We start from the raw sequence: 15,819 nt of genomic DNA on the forward strand, positions 1-15,819 counted from the left end.
GGGCTCCATCAAGTTTGTGTGACCTTAGCACTGTATTCATGCTAGAGGAGTTACCTTCTGTAATGATGTCAACTGATGAGGTTAGTGGGATGGTGGTGGCCGCGATAAGACATGACATGTTCTAATGATTCGCCTTAGCGAGCTGCATGTGTATGTTGGGGGGGCACAGAGGGGCTCAGAGAGGGGAGGTGGGGGCCCTACAGGTGCCGACAAAGACTTTGACCTTTGCTGCTATAATATCAGTGTTTCACAGGCAGGGCGGTTCGGTGTCCCACTTTCAGCCCATCAAAAATTGATTTAATTGCAATTTTTTCCCCCAATTAGGAGCACTGGAGCTTAACTAATTGGAGTAATAGAGAGTAATAAGGCTCTGATAAAAAGCCTTCCTCTGCCTCCTTTGTATCTTGTGTCATCGCCTGTCAGAGGTCAGAGAGCTTGCATATTCTATTAGGCAGAGTTGCCTTCATTTGTACAAATTAGTTTACCCAACAGTAATTAAAATGCCAGTGCGGGTCGGGGAGAGCTGAATACAATTGATGGGCACGTTGGTGAAGGATTTGACAGCTCCGGTGGCCTCCCTTGCCAAAGCGTGTCAGTGCTGAATCAAAGGCTACACAAACCCACAGACCCGTGTGTTTAACCCATGGCACTGTCGGCACCAACTGCTTTCTCTCTTCTCCACTCTCCGTTTTGGACTTGCTTTCTCTTCTCCTTCTTTTTTCATCTCACTTGAGACTTTTTTAAAAAGATGTTTCCCATCTTTGAGCTGTCCTTTCTATTGATTGCTTTCATGATGCTGCTACCACCCCCTGACCTCCCCCCCCATCCTGTCTCCCTCAGTGCTACCCCCTCCCCCTGCCTTCCACATTCCCAGCTGCAGGGCTCTGTCAAGTAATAACTTCTTTGTTTCCCAGTCCGATGAGTCTCCGAATATAATAGTCTCCAAAATGGAACAACGACGTCCAATTCCAGGGGGCAGAGGAGCGCGCGAGGAGGAAGGAACAGGCTCTTACATGTGTCAAGCAGATTCTGGATTTGAAATCCCCAAAGAGCAGAACAGGACTTGAGAAGCAATCTGTTTACAATACAGGGAAAGGGCGCAAGCCTGGAGCATGGGGAAGGTTCAGAGAAAAGAGGTTGGAAACCTGTTTCACCCATGTTCCTTCAATGCCTTTGCGTTTCAGGATTCCCAGCTCAGGCAATGCCTGCTCTGAAGGCTGGGTTGATAGGAAGGTATGTATTGTACAATGGGATTTGTATCTCTGGAGCTGAGACTGTTTCCAAGCCTCATTACAAACAGCACCTTTCCAAAAGGACTGATAGGCAGCTACCTGTTTCCCTCTGGTTCACCCACACCTGGCAATGTTCTGTCCCGATGGGATACAGAGGGATGCTATAGGTGGGTGAAACTGTGTAGGTGGCACCTTGGGAGCAAGCATGGGATCACTGCAGCTGGACTGTAGCCAGAGTGCTACTGCTGTTGCCAGAAATGCCATGGGATCTTCAACAACCATAAGTCAGTCAGATGGAGAGAAGTTCTTGTGTTTCTTCCAACAGCACTGCCAGGTCGTGTGTTCTCTCTCTTCCTCTGGCCCAGCTTCTGTTGTGGGGGGATGATCTCTAATGAAATGTCTGTTCTGTAGCATAGAGAAGGTCTGGCTTCAGGAGAGGCAGTTTTCCTTTTTTTGTTTCTTTTTTTTTTTTCCTCCTCTTCTCAGCAGGGAGTTTCAAATGGGAAAGAGAACACCAAAGTATCAGATGAGTTGGAAAATGCCTTACTTTGGACAACAAAAACATGCTATGTATGAAGTATGTGTGTTTCAATGCTTTGCAAAATTCCTGCCTTCCGGGTTCAGCAGAGGTGGAAATGCTGCGTTGGCTTGCTTGTTTTTACCTCCTGAGGAATTACTGTGAAGACAACATGCCTGGTTATGGAAGCCCTGCAATGGTGCTCAGTTTCCCATTAGAGGAGTCTTTTGGAGGGAGTTTGTAGTCATGGTACCCAGCAGCTCTCATAGGGCAGAGGAAAGCTTATTGGGGAAGGGACTCTGCATCTCCAAAGCCACCTGAAGCTTGGATATAGCCGTTTTTATGTAGCACGTAGATGTATCTGGTCAGTGTCTGTGTACATCAGTAGTATAATATATACTTCAGAGAGATGGGTCATCCAACCCTGTGGTAATATATATATAGGCTTGTGGTCTCCTCTTCCCAATCTAGTCTGTCCTCAGTCTCTCTGACTCATGAAAGCATTGTAGGCAAAATAAATGGCACTCACTAAGCTAGTAACTCAGCTTTAGTTGTTTCTTTTGGGCAGCTGGCAAAAACAGTGATGAAGAAGACGTTGCACTTCTCTAGGTCAGAGGTTTTTGGTGTGTGGTCTGTGCTTCCTAAGACAAAAAGCCATGTTGAAGGTAAACTGAAAGAAGCAGGCCTGGTGGTAGGCTTCAGTTCTGCTGAATGATGTTTCAGAAGTTTTGGAGCCAAGCGTTACATGGTTAGCTCCAATTTCCGTGTTGTTTTAGACCTGCCAAAGCTGACTTGTGTTACCCTTTTGCTTGGAGTGAAACTGCCACCTCTGCAAGGTTCCCAGTTATGATAGGCCTGGGGATTGAAGGTGTGTGCCTACAGACCAGACTCAAAGGGAGGTGTCCTGTATCATCCCCCTGGGAATCCAGACTTCCAGGTCAGTTCGCTCCCAGGCTTTGAAAATTTCTCATTGGCACTACTTCTTGTGCATGTCTTGTGAATGCTGCTTTCTCATCCTGGCAGTGAAGGTTCCCTGCTCTTCTGGGAGAAGTCTTATCTTTGCACACTAATGGGCTCCAGCCTGTTAAAGATAAGGCCTGCAAACGTGATCCTGCTGAAGTATGAGACAAAATTCCTACTGACTGAATGGAGTCAGCTTTACCCAGAAGAGACTTGTTTGTGGCCCTGAGGCCTGTCTGTGATGCTGGAAATAAATCTCTTCATCTAATGCTATTTCTCCTTTTTTTTCCTTCCTTTTTTTTTTTAGGGGAGGGGGGTGAGGACTGAGAAGGGAAAGCTAAAGTCCAGAACTGACAGCATGAGGAGGGATTAGATCTTGCTGTTCCTCCCACCTTTTTCTCTGTTGGTATGCCTCCATGCTAATTTAGACCTGTGGCAACCTTCAAAGCCTTGTGCATACCTTCTGCACAAAGGGGCCTGTCTCCCACGTGAGGGCGTTCTCTGATGGGACAGAGTCAGTTTGTCCCCCAAAAGAAAAATCTTAAGCACCCAATTGCCTGCTTGACTGATTCTCTGACTGCTATTATGTTTCTAACCACGGTAATTGGCTTTAGTAGTTATTAATGGATTATGTTTGGGGAGGGACGGACAGAACCTAACACCTAGCTTTGTAGCTGAGTGACTCCCTGACCAAAATGCTGCTTTCCGGAGATGGAGTTTGATCAGTGAGCTGTTGGAGCGGGTGTCTGCTGCTTGTTTTCCTTTGAGATGGAAGACATTAGCAAAAGAGAAATGTTCCCTCTTGTCCTGCACTATGGTGGAGAGAAGGCAGGTATTGAGCAGAAACCCTGTTTCCAAATATGAAATATGCACATTTCCTTAATTGGTCCTTGTGGCTGCTGAGCAGCAACAGTAATTGGCTTTTCCTTGGACTCTGACTTCGGTCAGGAACTTCCATGGAGAAGAATAATGCGTGCACCCTGCAGCATCTGTGCAGAGTCCTGTGCTACAGGTACATTGGGCCAACTGCATGTGTACTGCCAGTGAACCTGGGATTTTGCATCTAAGACAGTTTGGTTGGAGAGACTTTGAAATACTTCTGTTGCTGCAGGCCTTGTCTAGCCTAAAGGGCAGCTAAGGGTCACAGGACTTGTGGACACCTCCAGGTATGCGAGGTTGGTTAGAAGGGAGAAAGACAGCAAAAAAAGAGGGCCTTCATAGCTGTAGCTCTTCCTTGGTTCCTGTAGCTTTTTGAGACAGCTTGGTGTTACCTGCCTGCATCTTTTGCAGAGGGTATTGGTAGTGCTGCTTTGGCCTTATGATTTGGAGAAACCAATTGCTCACCTAAACCACAGAGCTAGGATTAGAAGGAGACCTGAGTTCTGGCCCTGAGTGTGTGTTCACCATTTTGCTGCAGGGTGCCTTGTAACACCAGCAGTAGAGCTTCACACAGAAGTCAAGGACACTGCAAGAATCCCTTCCTGGTAGAGTAGAGGCTTGGAGACACCTTCTGACTTCCAAGGGAAGAATTTTGTAGCAGATCAAATGTTTAAAACTGCTATTTTTGCAGACTTGACATTGTTTCCTTATTTTGCTTTCCTTTCAGCTGCCAGCTCCGTGTCATGCTGCAGAAGATGTTTAGGCAAAGCATAGAGATGGCTTTTATTTAAAGCAGGCTCCATTTCCTGCATTTGTGCTATCCTTGTTGCAATGATTTAAACATAGTTTTGGCATTTTATTCTTGGTAGCTTCAAGAAACGTGGCTTTGTGAGAGATCATTTATAGCTTACTTAGAAATCTTTGTATAAGCTGCTTTCTCTTATTTGGACTGAGGATAGGAAATTGGCACAAAACAAGCAGCGTGGTGTGGAGAGCCATAGCACCCGTGTTCCTGCTGCTTGATTTTAAGGATTTGTTCCTGTGTTATCAACTAGTTTGAGGCCAGTGGCTGTCAGGCGACCTCTGGAGCCAGCCTGTGCAGCAGGGATATAGCATTGCCAAAGAAGATTTTGGAATGGACCCTGCTGGAGAGTGTGAACTGAGCCAAACGTTGCTGCAGGAGAGCTGTGCTGCCTCTAATAGAGAGTGCTGGAGCACTGGGGAGGGCAACCTGATCCAGCTTTGAAATTGGCCCTGCTTTGAGCAGTCTGGACCGGAAACCTCTATTCTGTGATTTGTTAGGCCTGTGATGCTGCAGCCAATTCATGATTGTGCTCAGAAGTTGCCAGCAAACAGAAGCGAGACACGAAGTAGGAAGTAACAATTTTCCATGGGGTATTTCTGCAGCTTACAGCACTGACCATATATGAAACATGCTGAGTACTGTGCTAACTGTTTTGAAAATGTCTTTGCAATTTACAGCTGCTCCTGTTTTAGGTTTTTCCTTTGCATATGCAAATACATCTTTGTCCTGCCAATTCTCTGCAGCTGTGACCTCTGCAGCTGTGACCTCTGCATCTGGGAAGCTCAGGTACTGAGAGCTGTGAAGCACCTCTCCCTTTGCTGCTGGCTGCCCCTTGTGAAATGCAGTGGAACATGCTGAAATAGTCTTGAACCAGAATTCAAAGTCTATCTTGTAGCCTGTTTTCTCTGTCTTGCTTATGCACTACTTCTTCAGAACATGAGGTTTAGTAAGTGGCTTTTTTATTTGCTTGTTTTTGTTTTGTTTTTTTTTTTTATAAACAGCTCATTTGTGACGGGGACAGCCTGCTGTGGACACACCTCGCCTCTGAGAATCTGGGACCTTGAGAGGTGAGTGAGCTTCCAGGTTACTTGATGAGAAAAGTGAATAACTAGGAGAAATGCAGTGTTGGAGGTGACATAAAATCATTCATTTAGTCCAGGTAGGTGAGGGACATATGTTTAAATGTGGGACGCAGTGTGGGACAGAGCAAACTGGTGTGGAAAGGTGTATGCGGGGGGTGGTTCTGGTTCAGCAGAGAGCAGCTCAACTTTTCTTCCCAGCTTTTCTAGTCAACGGCACAGCCACCCCGGTTTCTTCCCATTACCCATGTACAGTCAGAACACACCCATTACACCTTCCTTTTAATCTGTCTCTGTCGATGATTCAGCCTGAGCCAGAGGGGTTGAGGAAGGTGATCTGCATCTTCCCATTCACCCACTTGTCTGTGGTGCTCAAAAGCCAGAGGCAAATGCAGGCTTTACAGTCATCTTGTCCTGGCTGGCGTTTCTGGTAGCTCAGAGAGGTGAGGGGTGGCAACAGGTTATCTACGGAAGTGACTCAGGCATGTTGTCTTCTCTCTGCCTTAGTAAGCACTGAGGAGGTTAATTGCTGTGGCCTCTGATTTGGGGCCACTGAGTAGTTCCTGTTTGGTGAAGGTGCTGACCTTAGCAACTGGGGAAATGTTGGGCTCAAATCCTGACTTGAGACTCAACTGCTGACAAATTTGAAACTCTTGGCCTGGGGGTCTTTGTGCAGTGATGGACAGATAGCAAATATTTGGCAGGATTATTGAACGGCAGATCAGCTTTCCAGGACTGGTATGCTCTGGGTAGGAGTGGCACAACACAGATTATCAAGGAAGTGCCGTCAGGGTTGAGGTGAGCTGGTGGGCTCTGGGAGTGGAGAGAGGGGGGCAATGGCAGAAGGGGCCTGAAGGGGTGTCAGCACAGCTGCATTTGGGGAAAGGAGGTAGAGGAGGATTGGTGTGAATGCAGGACGGGTCTGAGGCCAATTGCATTCTAAGCTAATAGTTTAGCTTGTCTGAGTTAACTGCATCAAATACAAGTATAAACCAGTTTTGTTTTCTCTGGAGTAACAAAGATTTTGTGAAGGATGCATCCCACAAAGGACAAACTGTAGCAGGAAAGTCAGTGCCAGTGCATTCAGTTATGGTGCGTGTTTCTTGGTGACTTGTCCAATGGTGCTTTTGGAGTACCCCAGAAGGATGCAGGCTGTGCTTTGATACCCCTGCCCATCAAGTCTTCTGGCTGTTCTTGAATAGAGGCATCTGACAGGGGTGAGGAGATAGGCAACCTTCTCTCCCTTGCTCCAGTCTCTCTGACAGCCTTTCCCAAGGAAGCCTGAAGAGATAATAAAGCTGTGTAGAAAATAGGATTAAGGTAATGAACAGGCACAACAGAGTTTGATCTTTCAATAATGTCAAAGCCTGAGTGACAGGCAAATAAAAAAGCGAAGGCAACCTAGGCCACTGGGCCTCTGTTGCAATGGCTGGAGTGTCAGACTTATTCTTCCCTCTTCACCTGTCACAGCTGGAATGCATTATGCCACTGGGTCTTTTCCTCTCTGGGGACCTGTGTGTGAGTTGGGAGTCTCGTCAGCACATGCTGGGCAGGAGGCTGAGTAGGGAGAACGACCAGGAAGCTAGCACGTGAAGCTCGATACAATCATTTATAGCAAGGGAATACAGAGCTGTCCTTCCAGGTCTTGACTCCTCCATAAACTGTTCTTCTTTCCAGCAGGGCTTTGGATTAATTTTCAAAGGCTCCAGTGTTTGCCAGAAGTGATGTCGTAGGGAAATGCTATTTCTTCCTTTGAGGCTTATGCATGTTGTCTCCCTGGTCAGACTCCAGAATTGGGAGCATGGCATGGAAACTCAAAATCTTAGAGCTACCCAGGACTGAAAAGCTCCCAGTGTGTCCTGATAACATCTGGCAGACAGAGCCAGGCCCCCTGAGTTTGCTGCTTACCCCTTTCCTGTGGCCACAGAGGGCCAGAGTCTGACCTGCAGAAGCTAAACATGTCAAGGACATTATCTCTAAGAGCAGAACCAAGGCAACTTCTCTGTCAAACAAATAAGGCAGGGCACAGCGATGCTTAAGATGTATTCTTTGAAACTACAGGATCCTTAGCACCCCTTAGATGTTTAGTGCTGTCCAGTTAGTTCAGTTAGCTGCGTCTTTTCTGGGTGGGGGTGTGTGTAAGTAATATTGCAGCAGTTTCTGTGGCATTCTCTTCCCTTGGGGTAGGTGGTCTTTTTTTCCCCCAACAGCTGAGAGCTGGAACATGCTACAAAAGGATTTAAAGCTTAAATAACCTTTTGTGTACTGATCTTCACAGTTCCAGGCCAGATAAGTCCTTGGCTGGTGCTTGTAGCTGTTGGTCATGGTATGTTTTTGTATTTATGACCTTCGCTGTTCCCTGACCCTGGGGCAGCCATTTTCATCTCTCCAAGAGGAAGGGGATAGTCTTCACCTGGAAATACGTTCTGGGCTTTGAAAAGGGCTTGGCTGGGTTTGGCAGTGAGGAAATTTTTAGTGGGGATGGGAAACACCTCTTGCTGCATCCCACCCCTACAACTCTTTTATTTCTGACTCTGCTGAGATGATGGTGTTGGATCAAAGCCACAACAGGCAGCAACAAGCAATTGTCAAGGGGAGTCTAAAGCAGGGGAATGACCGCGTAATGCCAAGACACTGTCTCTGATGGCTGAAATTCCAGCTGCTGCTACACCTGGCCCTTTCTCCTGTAATGAAGGAGGATTTTTTTTCTTGTGCTTTTGAAGCTGGCTAGCTGCACCTCTGGAGGACATGCCTCATCCCACAGATGCTCCATTGTGCCATATGATTGCTTTTAGGTGTGGGGATGTTACTGTGCACTTATTGCCACTCAGGATCAAGGTGTGTGTGGAGGGGAGCTGTGAATAACTTAGGTGTTAGGTTCCTCCTGCCAGAGGCCTGCACAGGAAGGGAGAAAAATTAGCAGTGTGGGCCACTGGATACTAACCTGTGTCCTTGCATCAAGTATCAGGCCTTGCTGACTCCTTGGCCTCTCGCAAGTCCCTTTGCCCCTCTGTGCCAGTGAGGGATATGATGGCAGCTGCTCCTCTTGCAGGTCAGGTACATCTGCTTCCCTTTGCCTTTCTCTGCTCAGACTTTCCTGTTTCTTCTGCCAGTGCTAGTGTGTGGCTCAGCAGAACAGCCAGTTAATGGCAAGCAAGAGAAGAGGAAACTTTCTTCGGATCCTGTTCCTCTATCTTTCTCTTCCCACCTCCTGTCTCCTTTGGGAGTTTAAACATCTTGGGAGATGAGGGTGATGCATGACTGGGAACAGCTCCAAAGCCAGTGTTTGTTGTTTACCTGCAGAGAACTGTTGCTCCCTAGCCTATCATGGTGGTCTGCATGTCTTGAGGCAGGGGCATTTGTCACCTAAAGGATGCTTCTCCATAAGGTAGGCTACTCCAGAGGTTGCTTTGCAGCTCTTGGAGCTATTCTGCCAAGCCCGATGTTTGAAATGGACTGGTGATCTTTCTGGCATGGTAGTCCTCATGCTGTAAACACTTTAAATGCACAAGTCCTACATTGTCCTTTCCTGTGACACAACATGTCAGATGCAGGGCACGAGAGCTGTTGTGAAAATGGAGCCAAAGTTAGCTATGCCCTGCAAGCCACCCCAGATCCTCTACCTTTTAAATATCCAGTCTTTGTGCATCTCCTCCCTGCTTTTGAAAGCATTTTTGGCAGAGTGGTTTTTTTTTTTAAGAACCCTCTAATTTCTTGTTCAGTTTTTCTCCCTCTCCTGAGCCCTTTGAAAGTGGCTTTACGCCGTCACTGACACCAAACTGACACTTTGCGTTTCCCCACTTCTTATCCCTTTATGGCAACAGATGTTGAAATTTTGTATCCCTTTTATCTGTCCCTCTTTGCCCTCTTCCTGTAATTAGGTTTCCCTTGTTAGCAGTACAAAGTGGCCCGGTTTGCTGCCTGGCCTTTTGAGCCATTGTGTCTGAGCACATTTTTTTCCTCCTCTTTCGGAAGAGTTCCTTCCCCCTTAAGTAATAGGCAGGGTGTGGGCCAAAGCTGTGGCTTTTTCTTGTTTCTTTGTTCTCCATTTATCTCTGCCACCTTTTTCAAAGGGATGGGGAGGAAAAAAAAATAGAGTGCATGGAAGGGGAAGATACAGAGTTGCATTTCTTGACTGTCAGGTCCCCCTGCCCTTCAGGTGTTCAAGGCAGGTGCCTTTGATGTCAGCAAGTTTTGGGGAGGTGGGAGGTAGAGGAGTCATGAGAGTGGCTTGGGAGTGGAGGAGAAGGGAGATTCAGGTGTGTGGCTGGTGCCCACAGCAGCGGCATGGGGAGGAGTCTTTCAGGGTAGCCAGGCAGCTGCTGAGCAGGTTAGTAATCTGTATTTGCCTCTAGTGCTCTTGCATTGTGCTCTTTCTATCCGAGAGCCAGCTTAAGTGTTACCATCTTAGGCAGCTGGCTGAAGTTTGCTAACTTGCTGCTGCTTGATCTCTGGTATGTGCTTCCATGGGACCCTTGCTAGGTTACATCTGTCTGTGTGGTGGGCAAGAATTAGTTGCTGTCTTTCAAATTTCAGCATATGGTGATCTGCATCCACTTTGGTGGCTCTTTAGAGCCACTGAGTGAGTGAACGTGGTAATTGTCAATGAGGAGGGAGAGCGTTAAAACTTGGGCTCCCTATGCTGTTCTTAAACAGCAAGTGTTATTTGACAGTTGCAGTATACAGCACTGAGCACCCTGGGTAGCTGATCACTACTGATGCTTTCTTGTTTAAATCCAGTCCTTCTTGGCTTTGTGTCCTGTCATATTCAGATTTTTGGTTGTTACGTCTGGAAGTAGATAAATGAGAATCTGCAGGTCTAGTTCTTGGTTATAAAGCTTGCTAAATGTTTTCAGCAAAATCTTTTAATATAGAAGCTTGGCCCAAGATGCACAAGCAGACTTCTTGTGTTCTAAAACAGGTTCTGTAGTAGACCATTTTCCCCATAGCTTTGAACTCTAAGGTTTAAACAAGGTTGACACCCTTTTAATAACCAAAAGGAGTTTGTTGGGTGAAGGGAGCAAATGGATTCAGAACTGATCGAAAGGAGAGGTAACTGACTCCAGGAAGTGTGGGGAGTCTGTTTCACCCAGGCACTTAAACGGGATTTATCCGGTCACAGAGTCCTGGTAACAGGAGGGACAAGAAATAGCAAATATTAACCTGGCACTGATAAGTTTTACAGGATTTGGGGGACAGAAGAATCATCATACCATGTTGTAGATGCAGAATCCCCACTCCTGCCCTGTTTTTCTACAGATTCATCATGCCAAGTATCTTTTTTTTTTTTTTTTTTTTTTTGCCAAGGAAACTCTCCAGGGTTTGTGGGAAAGAGGCTCCCTGTTCCTTTCAGGCTTGGGTTTCTTTCTCGGCTGAATAGTTTTAAATCACAATAACAAGTCCAAAACTTGCCCAACAGTGAGCTAAACAGCTTTCTGGGCCGTGCTTACATCAGGTAAGTGAATGCAAACGTGTGCCTTCTACTACCTCTGCTCACTGCAGGGGGGTGATCCACAGGTAGTTGCCCTTCCTCATATGGCTGCTCCTTCTCTTTTCCTGAGGATCTCCTGCTTGGTTTTTGCTGTGCTGTTTCCCCATCCTGTCCACAGATGGCTTTGTTACTCATTTTAAACCATCAGTTCTGGGTGTTTCCATTTATATGCCCTTTGGTTAATCAGGAACACAAATGCCATACCTTCTTCCTGAAATTCAAAGGAAAAAGGGTTGGTGAGGTGACAGACTGGGTTCTGTTGTAGGGGGATTCTAGTCTTTAGGTGAATGCTTTCTTGGCCTGTTCATATTAAATCTGTTTGGTAAAACTGTCTTTGGATTTCTAATTTGGTCCTTGGGAACCATTCCTTCTGCAGTAAGGTAGGTAGGATGGAAAGCTCTAGATGTAGATCTAGGCAAAGGGAAAAGCAGGTCCTTCTTCATGAAACTGGCAATCCCACTTGTGAATAGAGCAGTAAGACTAGATATAAACAGGTCTCCTGCCTTCAGGCATGAATTAATCACTTGACAAGGCCAGAAGAAAATTCCTACCCCAGTTCTGCAGCTCTGAACTGTAGGATTTGTTTCCCTTGCTCAGAGGTCTTGGGCGTTGTTGGAGGCAGGACACCAGTGGCCAACTAATTGAGCCAGTGCTGGAGAAAACTTGTTGCTGCAGGGAGCCTCTTAAGTGGCAGTCTCTTGGATGCAGACTTTGTTGTGTTCAGAGCTCTGTCTCTTGGCTATAATGGATGGCTTCAGTCTTGTCTGTCCAATACATTTCCCATGGTATGCATGTGTTCTCAAAACCATTTGGGGCCTTGTGGTTCTTTACTGATTTCTGGGGGGATTTTTTGACATAGTCTTTCTGAACCCTCTCACATAAGCTGGGCATCTTCTGCCTTCCTTCTGTTAAGAGGGCTCCGGTGCATCTTAACCTAAATGTAAAGCTGTTGTAAGAGGAAGAACATGCAGATGTTTACCCTGAATCCTTTCCTCCCCATAGTAGTCTTGGCCTTGTCTCACTACAGATGAGCATGAGGCCAGCTCCTGCCCTTTGGATGTGTGCATGTTCAGGGCATGTGGTGGCCTTTGCACTCCTGTTCAGGCGTATTTATGACAACTTTACAAGGCCTCGAACAATCAGAGAGCGTGGGTGGGGGCTGGACACTCCGAGCGCATCAATCAGTTTCATCCCTCTGAGCCAAAGCAAAAGCAATCTTTATTTTTCCCTGGGTTGAGAGAGAATCAACAGAGGCAAGAGAGAAGAATGGTGAGGAGTGAATGAGGAACCCCCTCTGCCACTGTCTAGCGGTAGCTCATTTAAACAGATGGCTTTGTTTTGATTTGGACTCTCCATTTTTTTTGTCTCCCCACTAAAGGAGACCTGCAGAGCTCTGTCCAGAAAGGGAGCAATACAGCCGCCTGTTCCCACACAAGTGGGGCGAAAGGCGAGAGGCTTTGAGAATTCCCTGCTTCTTTTCCTCGCCTCCTTCTTTTTCTCTTCCCCCAAGAAATCACAGTTTGAGAGAATTGCCCCCTACTCCTCCCGTTGGAAAGAAAGACAGAGAAGACATTCTTGACATTCTTTGCAGAGAAAAGGGGTTAAATGTCTGAATTTGGGGGTCACCATGTTATACAAATTGCAATCTAATCGTTTTTACAAGAACACACGTGTGCTAAGAAAAGCAGCCATGGACAAGAAAGAAAACGGGACAGACAACCTTTTTTGTCCTATCTTTTTTTTTTTTTTCCCCCCAAGGTTTTGGACTATTGTCATGTCCTGTCTCTCTCCCCTCCTCACCCCCGAGAGGGAGAACATTGGTTTTATAGTTAAATTGGTTCGTAAAGCAGAAGGGCTTGGTGCCATTTCTGTTTGTTTTCCCAAATAAAAGCCCCAGCAGGGTCTCTTTTGCACCGTTGTGGCTTTATTTGAAGAAACTGTCTTTTTCCCATAGCCCAGCGTGTCAGTTTATCCTCTGAACTTAACCTTACGGGAACCCGAACAACAAAAACTCACAGGGTCCCAGAGCTGGAAAGGTAAAGAAATTGTATCTTTTTATTGGACCATTTAAAGCGTGTGTGGGCCAATTCAGAGAAAGCAGAAGAAAAGAAGGCAAAAGTCCCTCTTCTCTCCCCTCTGACACAATCTCCAACCATCGTTGGTGTCATTCCCCCCTACTGCCTTGAGTCCCTTCAGCTGTGCTGAGGAAGCTGAGTGAGGCATTTCTTCTGAAAAATCACTTACAACAGCATCCCTGAGCCATTTCACATGGAGGTGCTCCCTCAAAATTCCCCACGCCAATCCCACATCTCCCTGTAGGAGTTAGTAGCCTTGGCTAAGCACAGGGGTAGGATAACTCTATGAAGAATAACTGCCAAGAATCTGTCCTTCTCCCTACGTACGTTACAGATGTTTGACCAAGCCTTTCCCTTCTTAGCATAAGCTGCTGCATCCCCTGGGTGCCCCCGCTGCTATTACAAAGCACCTGGAAGAGACAACAGCTCAGCTCTTCCCTTTGGTTTTGGTGCTCTCTCCAAATCAAATGACAGAAGTTGTGCAAATGCTGTACTCTAGATAATTTTTTAAATGGATTTTGTTTCCTTTCTGTTTGATACTCAACTGAAATATCCTATTTTTTTGAACTGAACAGTACTCTCTCCACTTTTTTTGAAGTAAATACTTCCCAGCTGGCTTGTTGCAAGTAGTTACTGGGGCTAAAATACTGGTTTAGAGCTCTGCTCTTTTTCTGAATAGTGACCTGCTTATGTGCAGTGGCTTCTCCTCTTTGGACAATCATGGCTCACAGATGAGGTTTCCAGAGTATGTCCTTGATTTTGCCCATCTGTTTACAGCAGATGTTCTGAATTCAGCAGTTTCCTAGAATTTGAATGTTTGAATAATATCAATTCTAGTGAATCGGGGTCACCAAAAATTGAGGGTGGGGAGAAAAGTGTTTGTTGTTTCATTCCAGCTTTTGGAGTGTAGTTCATGTGTATTAGAGACAGCTGGCCAAGGCCTGCAGGAAATGGGCAGGGTACAGGGAGGGAGGTGTGGACTTGTTTTGGACTCCAGCTATCAGCAAGGTCTCAGGGAAATCCTGAACTTCCGTGGCCACACAAATAATCACATGTGGCTTGGGAGGCTGTCTATGGCTTTAACTTGGTGGCAGCAGCATCCCATAGATTATCTGGAAACTAACCTATTTTGTCTTCATGTTGCTGGGGTGAGGAGGAATAGAGCCTTAAGCTGTTTTTTTTTTTAAAAAAAAAACAAAACAAACAAACAAAAAAAACCAAAAAAAAAACCCACCCCACAACTTAAACCAGCCTGTTTCTGGCATTCCTTGGTAGTTCACTTTGCTTCCAGGCTAGAAGGCTCCTGTCTTCTGGCAGTATCGTTATAGCAATGCTAGATTTCCAGCATGGAAAGAAGAGAGTGAAATGTGGAAATCCCAAACGAATAGCTTATTTTAAAAATAATTTTAAAAAGTCTTATTTTCTAAAGAATGTGGAAATTGATGGAGGTGAACCAAAGTATTCTCTATAGTGCCTGAACAAAATGCCTTTCATTCTTGAACTCATCAGTTTGATACAATTCCCAGGCGCAGGGACTTTGTTTAAACATTTTGTTCCATCAGCAAGGAGTCAGGAGCCTCCCGCTAACACAGCTTTCCTGTGCTAGGGATGAAATGGGCTGCTGGCTTTGCTCTGCCTCTGTTCCTTGTGGGCTGGTACTGGTTTACTGCCAATATGATTTCAGTCTGTCTTAGATGCCTAAGAGAAAGTAGGAGAAACTAGGAATATCTGCGAGTTTCCTGCTTGGCACTGGAAGTCTGCCTGGGTGTCTGTAGGTGCTGTGTTGGCCCAGGTGGCTTGTGGTTAAGGTGGTGAAGCTGAGAGCTCTGGCTCTAGACTGGTCTTTCCAGGAAACCTGGACTGTCACGTTTGTGATTCTGCTGCACAGAGCTCCACTGGTGCGGAGTTGTTTCTGTCAGTGCCACCCAGCAATGGAACTGAACCCGGCATTGTTTGACTGAGGCTGTTCAGTACAGAAAACATAACAAAACTCCCACCATCTGCACAGCTAGCTGCCTGGCTTGCCTGAAGAAGGCCTGGGAGTGAAACCGCCTCTACTTCCTAGTGCTGAAGGCCCAGGGCATGGTGGGGAGGTGGTGTGGACCTTCCATGCTTGGTCTTACTTGGGCTTCACAGTCACTTGCTGACAAACCTTCATAGCCTGTAACAAGGACAGAGCACCCTGGCCTCTGAAGTACTGAAGATCAGCTACCTGGTTTTTGGGAAGGTGTTTGGGTGCAGAGGGTGAAAAAGGGGCCACAAAGGCTGTTCCCTGCTGCATTTGGCTGGTGCTGGTGATCTCTGCAAGCTAGTGAGGAACAAGGTTCAAGATAGTTATCACATGTATTTCTGTCCCTCATTGAATAGATATCTTCTGCCCATGCAAGTTGTTAGAAAACCATTGGTGATGTGCTGGTCTATCTGCTGCTTTTCTCTTGCCCCCCAATGGGTTATCTTGATCCTTTATGGGTTATTAAGGATTAGCTGTGGGTTTTGCTCCCTAGGAAGTGGAAGCTGTTGCGGACTGGGGTTTGAAGACAGGGAGCATTTGGGATAATGAAGACTGGACAATTTGTGGGCCCGAACTTGTGATCCCAAGGCTGGGAGAGTTACAGTGGCAGAGAGTTCCCTTCCTAGCATGGGCTCAGCATGGCTGTGTATGCTGCAGGGACATGGAGCTAGCCTGGCATGGTGGTCACTGGTCCAGACACACCATAATCTGCTGAAAAACAGGGGAAGTATTAATCACTTTCTGCATCTTTATCAATTTAAGTATGCCCA

The 15,819-nt window shown here is 46.4% G+C and overlaps 1 protein-coding gene across 1 annotated transcript in view; it reads left to right on the forward strand.

Moving 5' to 3' along the window:
* FBXW4 (F-box and WD repeat domain containing 4) overlaps positions 1 to 15,819 on the forward strand; it is a 62,648-nt gene that overhangs the window by 41,960 nt on the left and 4,869 nt on the right. The window contains exon 6 of the mRNA XM_064463995.1: positions 5,395 to 5,460. Within this exon, the coding sequence (XP_064320065.1) occupies positions 5,395 to 5,460 (66 nt within the window). The remainder of the gene's footprint in view (positions 1 to 5,394; positions 5,461 to 15,819) is intronic.

The sequence above is a fragment of the Phalacrocorax carbo genome, chromosome 12 (assembly GCF_963921805.1).
Source record: "Phalacrocorax carbo chromosome 12, bPhaCar2.1, whole genome shotgun sequence".
Classification (NCBI taxonomy): Eukaryota; Metazoa; Chordata; class Aves; order Suliformes; family Phalacrocoracidae; genus Phalacrocorax; species Phalacrocorax carbo.